This window comes from Gopherus evgoodei, chromosome 16 (assembly GCF_007399415.2).
Source record: "Gopherus evgoodei ecotype Sinaloan lineage chromosome 16, rGopEvg1_v1.p, whole genome shotgun sequence".
NCBI lineage: Eukaryota > Metazoa > Chordata > Testudines > Testudinidae > Gopherus > Gopherus evgoodei.
The window spans coordinates 4,997,813-5,008,762 of record NC_044337.1 but is presented as its reverse complement, the minus strand read 5'-3'; the positions used below and the strand labels follow the sequence as shown (position 1 = coordinate 5,008,762).

Here is a 10,950-nt window from a genome sequence, read left to right as displayed (position 1 = left end):
AGTCCACTCGCTCTGGACCCCCCCGGGCGTTCACCCTCGAAGAGGTTGATGCAACCCTGATCTCTAGACTGGAGTGACTCTCAGCCAGCATAAAACAGGAGGGTTTATTGAGAGTTGAACACAGCACAGGAAACTCTCAGGGCCTCATTCCTGACCTCCCTCAGCACAGCATATCCCAGTCCCCCTGCATCCAGGTGGGCTCTGCCTGCTCCCCCTCTCCAGCCCCGAACCCCGCTGCTTCCTAGCTGGGCCTCCGATATCCCTGCCCCAAATCCCGCCTCTGTCCTCTCTTCACAGCCCGTTGTCCTCCCCCGGCCAGAACTGGCTGAGACTCCTGAGCTGGGTCTCCAGGTCGTCAGGTCACCAGTCGCTGAGATCTCCATCCTCCCAGCCATCAGCTGGGGTCCCAAGCTCCCTCTCTGGTCCTCTGTAACAACAAACTCCCTCTCCCCTCACCTCCTTAAACCAGTAACACCTGGGAACACTGAGTCCCCCTTCCTCTGCATGCAACTCACTGGAAAACACAGAAATACCAAGAACCTCCCCCACCACTTTGTCACACAAACAAATAGGCCCTCGCAGATTTCCAGTACAGGCTCAGTTAGTGTCTCTCTTTGGGACCTCTCTGCACTGACTCCTGCCCAGCTTGTGCTGCTCCCCCATGAGACCTGCCCCCAGCTGTAATATCCAGCACTCCTGACCTATTCCACTCTCCACACACCTCTTCCTATGGTTCCTGGGGATTCCTCTCTGCATTCAGCTACTCTGCAGCTCCTGGCTAGCCCAGGGCCACTGCTTCAAAGGGAGCCAAGTCACTTCCTGCTCAGGGTCCTCCATCCTGCCTGGCCACGGCAAGGGGCAGTGCAGTGGGGAGGGGGCTGAAGGGAACTGTAGTTCCCGGCTTAGCAGATCCACCCTCCAGTGAGGCGGGGAGGGGTAATTCTGCAGTCACTGTCGGACAGTTTTTTTGTTCCGTCTGGGATCTCTCAGGTGGGGCGTGCTGCTCGCCAGCGTCTGTGTTATGGGAGAATAGGAGTCCAGCTATACATGGTACATGGGCTGAGGGGCTGTCTGCAGGCACCATCTCCTCCTCAGCAGCAGCGGGAGAGCAAAAACTGTGCATAATGCAGCGTTAATGCTGCTTGGCTACAATCACAGAACGTCACGGGAACACAAAGGTTCCAACATCAGTGTTACCTGAGCTGCATTGGACACACATGGACGCGTTCATATGTGTGCACTCTCACACTTGCATACTCAGAGATGTGCACACAGATGGAGGTATATGCACACACATGTAAATACACACAGGGATACATGCACACACACAGAGAGAGGTAACGTTGATGCTGGAAGCTTATATTTATATTTGATTCTTGCTTTTCCCGGTAAAACATGCTGTTTAATGTTATCATTAATGTAAAAATACACCAGCATCTGGTGAAACGTGCAGGCTGTGCGCCAGGCGCCCCAGGGAACCTGTACTTCGCTTCGCCACATCCTGCCTTCTTTAATGAGAGCAGTAACACTGCGGTAGCTTAGATTGTTTTCCCTTATTTATAAAATAATGCAAAGGAAACAAATGTTCTTCCCTGACCATGACTGCACTTGGCACTAATGGGAGGACATGCTACTACTGGGCGTGGGGCCTAATGGGACTGTCTAGCTCGTCTCCCCATTGTAGTGAAGAACTGGGGCAAACTACTCAGGAGTGACTCCAAGGGCACCCAGACTCTGCACACATGGCATTTGTCTGGCTGCACGTGCTAGCAGGCAGTGTAGGAGTCTGGGGGTAACCAGAGCCTCTGGGTTGGGTCCAGACTTTATGCAGAACTTTCTCCACATTATGCAAATAAAACCTCAGCCGCGGCACGGTGGCCATGCAGTTCTCAATAGTGTCCGACTGTCCATCTCTCAATGTATTTTTAATGCACCAATTGTCTTGGTATCGACAGTTTATAAAACATCCCTAAGTTTTGAACCCTCAGAGCCGTCCGAACAGTCATTTCCTTCCTTAGGGTTCGTAGGCGAGGACTGGAGGGTTCTTAACTCACCATACCCAGTCATTGCCCAAGCTCTAGGCACGGCCCTAAAGCTCACCCCAGTTGCTCAAATGCTGGTTGGGAGAGTGCCCGTGCCCTGCTGGGGCTGCTAACCTATCAGGGAGGAAATGCAGCTGAGCTGGAGCAGGCCTGTGGTCTGTAGGGTCAGGGGCTCTTCAGCGGCTGCCCCATAGGGCCAGCTCCATGCCCGGCCTGCAGCCCTGCCTTACATCTTCCTGGAGGTTCATCACATGAAAAGTATTTTTTTCATTCCTGGAGACCCCAGGACAGTCTTGAAGGGTTGGTAACCGTCCACGCAAGACAAGTGCTGGATGTGTGGGAAAGGAGGGAGCCGGCAGTTGCTGCCTGGATCCCAGGCCAGACCGACTCCAGAACAATACCCTGTTCCTGGCATGCAGCTCAGACACGGGGGAGCAGTCCCGGGCCGAGAGCTGGGGGTGAGTAGGAGGGGGCTAGAGAAATACTTTCCTGCCGGGCTCACTCCCATGAACTGCCAGGTCCCATCTTGTCCAGGCTTGGGGCCTCCCCGGCACCACAGCGGTAAGCCAGCCAGGAGCAGGCAGCAGGCTGTTGACGAGGTTTGTAAATGCCTCCACAGGAATCCTGGCCTTGCCTAGTCCCAGCTAAACGGCCTCCTGCTCCCGTGCCCCATGCAACATATTCTATAGATGCTTGGTGTGGTTCGTTCCAGTATAAGCTTTATTTGGGAGATGGAGCAGGAGTTAACAAGGCCAGGTAGAAAACAGGAGCATCGTCACAACCAGCGACAGGAGGAATCGGCAGAGCGAAAACAAAATGCTGTCAGACCCTGTTCTCTGTGCTCTCCCCAGCCCTGTCCTACCACTGCCCAGTGAGCATGGCTTCTCGGGACTCTCCCCCAGCCTCGGTGGGGCTGCAGGGAGAGCTCATGCTTTGGCTGCATCCAAAGGGCTGGGAGCCAGGGGGTTGTCTGCACTGCAGTGTCTGCCCCAGGGAGCCTGCAGGGCTACTTGCTGGCTCTCACCTTCCCTCGTCCTAACAGTGCCGAGGCCAGCTCTGGGCTCCCTGGAGAGGCGGGTGGGTTTGAGCCTCTCCACTGAACGTTTGGCTCTAGGGGCTGTGGCAGTGTAATAAGTAGGAACGAACCCACACCAACATTTGTGGGGTGAGCTGAGCTGGCCGGGTGTCTAGAGTTCACCCGGCAGAGACTACCCTGGCCAGAGGGCCCAGAAGATACGGGATCCAGGCGTGTACAGACAATACTGCCCCAGATGTCTGATTTGGGCCTGAGCCTGGGCAGGGGTCCCCAGGGATTGTGCATTCAGCACGCGCGCACTGCCGTACCTCGCAGCTTATGGCTTGTTATATTCTTTTTTTATTTCCTTTTTTTGCTTTTTTGCAGCAAGCTCTCCCCAAAATGTCCTGAAGAGATAAAGTCTCCAAGTAGGGCAGCTGCTTCCCCCTGCGTGAGAGATAACAGAGGGCACGGTGCTGTGTAGCCGCTCTCACCACAGCCCCTTCGGGGACAGGGACGCTGTCATAGACAGATCAGTCACCCCATCCTCTGCAGTTAGTAGTACAAAGGGCTGGTGTGGCCTTGGCTTGCTAGCCAGATACCCTCTGGGGCCCCCACTCCTGGGCTGCCCTACTGCGGAGCAGGAGCGTGCTGGAGACGCACAGGGGAGGAACATGGCATGGCACACTTTGACAAAGGCTTCGGCCTCTGCTGTTCGGCTGAGCGAGGAGATCTGTGGGCCCCTCCCCGCCCAGAGGTATACAGAACCCATGGAAGAAGGATCACAACTCAATGCCTTTATTAACACGAACCACCCAAAGGACGGGGTGTCCCCAGACAGGGATGGGCAAACAAAGATCCTCCAAAACGAGGACAAATGGGAGCTTTCCTGGAGGGCCTGTGGAGGAAATGGGCTACGTCTGTTAATAATGGGAGGCCAATAGCAATGGGTTTAATTGCTGCAGTTACTTTGATGCATGTCAGCTTGGCCACTGAGATGAAAGCTTTGGCAAATAATGCAGAGAGGATGTGTCTGATGTTTGGCAACCTCCTATCCCATCCCTGTGGGAGGCAGGTTCAGGTCTCACGTGCAGCCCAGCTCAGCCCTGGGAAGCTCCCGGGCTCCTCTCCTCTGTAGGTTGAGTGTGCTGTGCTGCATGGGGGCGTCAGCACCATGTGTCAGCCAGGCCAATGATGGGGCCGTGCCTGGGTGGAGCTGCTTCCCCCTGACCAGGCCACAGAGCCAGGGGAAGGCAGTGGGAAGCAAGCTGCCCAGGCAGTGAGCACAGGGGGTTGAGTGGCACCTGTCCAGATGCACAGGGGGAGCGTGAGCCGCAGGATAGGAATGTACCTCACTCTGGAGCACTGCCAGGCCTCTGCTCAGCCAGTGGCTTCGGATTACCAAGGGGGCTGTGTTTCCAGCTGCCCCCACCTAAACTTGAGCGCTGAGGAGGTTGGGATGCCCTGTGCTGGCGCAGGGAGCTGGGCCAGGGGATGACGTGTATAGCACCTGCAGTGCCAGGGGAGCTACTGAGACTTGCCACCCTCACTCAGTCCTGTTGTCCCCTGGGACTGGTGCGTGGTCGTCTCTCACACGGTCCGGCCCCCAGGGCAGGGAGGCGGTGCGGGGCTAGGCAGGGCGGGGTGCACAGGTTACATGATGGTGCAGGAAGACAGTGGATTTCGGATGTGGCAGGTGCAGGCTGCACCACAGTACTGGCGGAAGGTCTGGTAGCAGCTGCGGTCGGCGTCGCTGCTCCACTGCACGGGGTTGGTGGCCAGAGCCTCAGCGGGCAGTCTGTTCAGGATACTGGTGTTCACCGCCAGCGCGGCCAGCCCGTAGTCGGTGAAGAGCACGGTTTCCCGCTTGCAGGTGGGGCAGGAGATGAATTTGTACTTGGGGCAGGACTCATAGAGGATCTGCAGGCACTCCTCGCACACCGAGTGCAGGCAGGAGAGGATGCGGGGCCGCTTGTTGGTGAAGTTGTACATGTGGCCGCAGGTGGGGCACTCGAGGGGCTCGCACGGCGTGGAGGGGTGCAGTACGTACTGGTTAACGATCACCTCGTCTGAGGGCGGCTGGCGGTGGTAACAGACCTCTGAGCTGCCCTTGCGCTGTGCTTGGTATATTCGCTCTCGCCGCGGCAGGGGTGGAGTCCGGGGCAGCCCCAGAGAGCCAGTGTTACTGTCCAGGGCAGGGATATCCCCGCACGCCTGATTGACAATGATCTCGGACTCTGATGGCCAGGCGCGCTTGGCCACGAGAGGGGGCTCCCGGCGGGGCGCTGAGGTGTAGCGTGGCTGGGAGGCCTGTAGCTCCGAGAACTTCTCTGGGTGGATGATCTTCATCGCCTCCATTTTGATGATGACCTGTTGCCCTTTGAGACACGACATGAGGATTGTTTTCACATTGCTGTCCGCTGCTCTGGGTTCTGCAAGGGGTGCCTGCATGAGGCTAAAACACACTGGCAGCATGCAGAGCTTTCAATCGTGTTCGGGCAGTGAAGCGATAGGGCTGGAGAAAGCCGCTGGAGCAGGGGCACATCCTGGGAGAAAGGGGCAGTTCTAGGCAACAAAGTTCCCTCTGGATTCCTGTCACCCTAGCTTCCCCCGCATTCCTGGAGGTGCTGCTTCTGCAGATGGAGGCGTGCACAGGAAGTGGCTGCAGTCACAGCAGCATCCTGCTGAGCGGAGCCTTTCTGCTCCTTGGTTCCAATCTGATGATCAAAGCTCTTCCTCCCCGCAGTGCCTTTCTCAGATGCTTAATCCTGTGGCAGGCCTGTCACTGAGAGATCTCCCACTCTCTGTGTGGTGTCGCTTTCCAAGCCAGAGCATCATCAGCTGGAAACAGCAAACTCAGGCAAGAGGCTGAGGGACAGCCAGGCTTTCTCCTGGCCCTGGAGCAGATGAGTCAGGGCTCCAGTTCATCCCAGGACAGCTCCCAGCAGTCCAGCCTGCGAGGAGGGATCCCTGCACCTTCCCACAGGTGCCCTGCCCCCACCCAGCCTGTATTCCTTTTTCTGGGTAAGATCCTGGCAGGACTGAAGAATGTGTGTGTGAATTCCTTTGCTCTGACTTTGTCTCTCCCACTCGCAGTCACTGAGGTTCGTGGAGCCTGCAGCTCCCCCAGGGTAGTAGCTGGGCAATAGAGCCAGAGCCAGGAAGCGTCCTGCTGGGGAGTGGACCGGGCTCCGTTGGTGGGAGTGCAGAAGTGTAGCCACGGATCAGCCCTGCCGCGCTGCCCCAGCCTCAGCTCCACGTGCCTCGCAGGAAAAGGCTGGAAACACAAAGCAACAGGAAATTGGAGACTTGGCTCAAGGGAGATTTGAAATCTGCAAGTGTTCAATGGGAGTCACTGGGTGGCTGGAGCCAGCACCTCATCTCCTCACCGCTCCTTGAGCAGACCCGAGGGGGGCACCCCAGAGCCCTGGCTGGCCCAGCACAGCTGCAAGACATGGGAGTCGCTGGGCATTCCCCACAGGCCTCTGCTCTCCGGTACCTACCTGTCAGTTCCCTGGGGCTGGGTATGGGGAGAGGGGCTCAGCCTCCCTGACCAAAGCCCAGGACAGATTCTGATGTCTCCCTTAGAAATCCCAGATGCATAAGTAGCCTGTTACTCCCCCTTCCCCTCCCTAGGTCTCAGGGGGCCTTTCTCAGGTGTTCAGAGCTCCTCCCCCCAGATCTGTGCATTAGTCCCCCTGCCCCCATCGATTAGGTCACTCTCCCCACATTATCTCCCCCCACACACATTCGCTCCACTCTGGCTTCTCTCTCTCTCTGTCGCCCACCCCAGTCCTCTTGGGATGGGGGCTGAGAGGGCACCAGTGTTTTGGGGTGAAGGGGTGATTGTCACTGCAGGTATTGCCTTGCTAGTGGCAAGGAGACAGCCCTGCCCCTCTGGAGAGGACGATGGAGGCTCCTTCATTGCAGGCCTGGCAAATTCCTGCCCTCAGCCAACTGCAGCCAAGCTCTGCAAGAACTGATCATGGGGCCATGCACCCACGGGACCACCTGAAGGGGGCTGCTTGGCCACAGAACTGTTCGACAGCTGTCTGGCTGTGGGGCAGACCCAGAGGGGACCATCTGGCTAAAGGGCCGCCCAAGGGGCCAGCTGAGGGAACCAGTCAAGGGATTTTACCCCATCTAAATCTCTCATTCATCCCAAATGTCTTGTTCTAATGCAGTGGGGCTCAGCAGCAAGCGGGTGAAAGAGCTGGTGAGTTAGCTGGGCCCACTAGGCCTGCCCTGAAGCGCCATCACAGCCAGCAGGCCTTGGGAGGCAGCAAATCCTCATCACCAGCCTGCCCGCCGTGCCTGGCTGCAGTGAGTTATGTTCCACCTCCCCAGCCACAGGGACAATACAGAACACACCCTGCCACACAACACAGGAGTGACACACCTTCCACAACACACACCTGCTACACAACAGAGGAGTGACACACCTGCCACACAACACACACCATGCCACACAACACAGGAGTGACACACCCACCACACACACTAACTCACAGCACACACCCTGCTACACAACACAGAAGTGACACACCAGGCACACAACACACACCCTGCCACACAACACAAGAGTGACACACCCGGCACACAGCACACACCCTGCTACACAACACAGGAGTGACACACCCGGCACGCAACACACACCCTGCTACACAACACAGCAGCGACACACCCGGCACACATACTGACATACAGCACACACCCTGCTACACAACACAGGAGTAACACACCTGACACACACTGACACAAAGTACACAACCTGCTACACAACACTTCTGTGACACACTCAGCACACACTGACACACAGCACACTGTTACTCAACACATATGTGACACACCCGCACAAACACTGCTACACAATACAGGAGTGACACACCTGGTACACACACTGATAGGCCATAGTCAAGAGGCACACACCACACACACAGTGACACATCACAAGTAACACATAGCACTCACACTCCCAGCACATTCCATGCTGACAGACACAGGGTGCTCACAATGATCACACTGAATGCAATGACCCACAGGACACACTCAGCAGCCACACTGATACACAGCATGCGCACATCCACGCACAGTTACACAGCACTCACACTAACACATCACACACATGTACACATCCACGCACACAGTTACACAGCGCTCAGACTGACACACAGCATGCACCCATCCGCGCACAGTTACACAGCACATCACATACATGCACAGGTGAACACACAGTCCCGCAGGCTGATGCCCACATGCTGACAGGCAGTAAATCCCCTTACCTGGGCTGGGCTGGGCTGGGGGGCTTCAAAGCTCTGTTGTTTAAGGAGGCTCCTGCCTTGCGGGACTGGCTCCTCTCCCTGTGCCAGGCAAGGGACCAGCGGACTGGAGGCCCCAGTCACTAGAGGTTATCTGAAAGGCAGAGGAGATGCAGGCTCCAGTGCTGCTTGCCCAGAGTCCTGGCTTCCTAGGGGGACTCTCTGGTATCCGCACCCTCTCCAAATCCAGCCTGGCTCTTCCTCACTTCCACTCCAGCTCCCTGGCAAGAACCTGCTCAATGCAGCCTCTTCTACTGGTCAATACCCGGCCCAGCAAGGAGGCGATTATCCCCTAAAGGGCAGGACACAAAGGCCGCACTCCGAGAGGAAGGGCTGGCCCCCAGCTGTGCTTTTTCCGGATGCTGTGCAGTGGCCAGCCCTGCGAGGTACCTGCAGGCCAGCGGGCTCAGGAGGGAGCCCAGCTCCCCCAGGCCTGCTGCTGATGTGCGTCAGGAGGCCAGTGCCCTAGCACTGTCCCTGCCTGCACCTTCGACCCCAGGGATGCGACTCTTCCAGGCTGCAGTGATGAAGGACAAACGCCTCTTCGCAGGGCTTTCCTTCCCAGCCAGCCTCCTCGCCCCAGGAGGCCAGCAAACGCGCCCCCCGCTCTCTGGGCAGGAGGGGATTTTGCTTCTACAGGTACGAAGCTGATGCAACCCTGTCTGCGACGGCAAGTGCACACGGCATCTGCCGGCTACTGACCCGGCAGATCCGTACAAGAGGCGGCAGCTGCTGCTAGTAGCTTTCCTGGGATCATCTCTGCAAGGCAAGATCCTGGGCAGCACGGCAGGTGCAGGGCTGGCTGGAAGCAAGGGCCCTGCCAAGTCCTTTCTGTTACTGGCGGACCCTGTCCCCGGGGGATGCTCGGTGCTGGCGGTGGTCTCTGCTGCTGTCGCTGCTGCTGGAGAAGGCTCTGCCCGGGAGCTGTTTCCTGGCTGTGAGGGAGCCTGAGCCCGGGATGCTCCGGGCTGGGAGCTGGCTCCTTGCCGCTCTCTCTCCCGCTCTCTCTGTGTCTGCAGTGGGTACTGCAGTGATGCAGCCAGCTCACATTTCTCGCTATCAGCAGCACGGAGCCCGGTGGGCCGCAGTGCCCTAGTGCCCAACGCCGGCTCCCTCCCCCTCGTCATTCAGGAGCCTTTTCCCCTCCCTCAGCAGCACTTAGCTCAGCGCCCCTGCGCGTGCAGCGGCCGCTCTGGCTCACTGGGGGAGGGGTCAGGGGGATTTCCCCCGCCATGGCTGGCTGGCTGCAGCGCTCAGTAAGCGCCCCGCTCGCTCGGCTGTCAGGAGCACAGACTGTGGTCTCGGCTTCCTTCCTCCCCTCACACTTTTTCCGCCATTTGAGCTGCCTGCTGCTGCTGCTGCTGCTGCAGCAACGACTCTCTGCACCCTGGCAGCCCAAGGTCAGCCTCGGAGCACCCCGCAAATGCACATGCTGCCTGGCTGAGGCCATTCCAGAGAGCGCGGGCTGCTCTGACCCGGGCGGGGCCTCGAGACAGACACGTGCAGGGCCCGGACCCAGACCCGCAATTTAGAGGGGCCTGCAGTGACTCAGCAACTACAGGACAAACCCAGGCAGTGGTGTGAAGAGCCAGGAGTATTGCCACGATAGCGGGGGGCTCTGTGCTGGCTGGGCCCAGCGCCCCGGGGCAGTGTCCCATAGCGGGGGGCTCTGTGCTGGCTGGGCCCAGCCGCCCCAGAGCAGTGTCCCATAGCTTGGGTCTCTGTGCTGACTGGGCCCAGCGCCCCAGGGCAGTGTCCCATAGCGGGGGGCTCTGCGCTGGCTGGGCCCAGCTGCCCTGGGGCAGTGTCCCATAGTGTGGGGGCTCTGTGCTGGCTGGGCCCAGCGCCCCAGGGCAGTGTCCCATAGCGGGGGGCTCTTTGCTGGCTGGGCCCAGTGCCCCGGGGCAGTGTCCCATAGTGGGGGGGGGCTCTGTGCTGGCTGGGCCCAGCGCCCCGGGGCAGTGTCCCATAGCGGGGGGCTCTGTGCTGGCTGGGCCCAGCGCCCCGGGGCAGTGTCCCATAGTGGCGGGGGCTCTGTGCTGGCTGGGCCCAGCGCCCCGGGGCAGTGTCCCATAGTGGGGGGGGGGCTCTGTGCTGGCTGGGCCCAGCGCCCCAGGGCAGTGTCCCATAGTGTGGGGGGGCTCTGTGCTGGCTGGGCCCAGCGCCCCAGGGCAGTGTCCCATAGTGGGGGGGCTCTGTGCTGGCTGGGCCCAGCGCCCCGGGGCAGTGTCCCATAGCGGGGGGCTCTGTGCTGGCTGGGCCCAGCGCCCCGGGGCAGTGTCCCATAGTGGGGGGGCTCTGTGCTGGCTGGGCCCAGCGCCCCGGGGCAGTGTCCCATAGTGGGGGGGCTCTGTGCTGGCTGGGCCCAGCGCCCCGGGGCAGTGTCCCATAACGGGGGCTCTGTGCTGGCTGGGGCCAGCGCCCCGGGGCAGTGTCCCATAGCGGGGGCTCTGTGCTGGCTGGGCCCAGCGCCCCGGGGCAGTGTCCCATAACGGGGGCTCTGTGCTGGCTGGGCCCAGCGCCCCGGGGCAGTGTCCCATAGCGGGGGGCTCTGTGCTGGCTGGGCCCAGCTTCC

General features: G+C 59.4%; 1 protein-coding gene across 1 annotated transcript; it reads right to left on the bottom strand.

The window, feature by feature from the left end:
* Nucleotides 1-3,839: 3,839 nt before the first annotated feature.
* Nucleotides 3,840-9,878, bottom strand: RNF208 (ring finger protein 208). The gene is made up of 2 exons (XM_030535925.1): nt 8,340-9,878; nt 3,840-6,334 (listed from the first exon to the last, which is right to left on the bottom strand). The coding sequence occupies exon 2, from the start codon at nt 5,530-5,532 to the stop codon at nt 4,711-4,713; it is 822 nt and encodes a 273-aa protein (XP_030391785.1). The 5' UTR covers nt 5,533-6,334; nt 8,340-9,878; the 3' UTR covers nt 3,840-4,710.
* Between the last annotated feature and the right edge of the window lie 1,072 nt (nt 9,879-10,950).

Excerpts from the sequence above, each read along its gene's own strand:
- RNF208 (XM_030535925.1), bottom strand. The coding sequence starts at position 5,532 with ATGCTGCCAGTGTGTTTTAGCCTCATGCAGGCACCCCTTGCAGAACCC.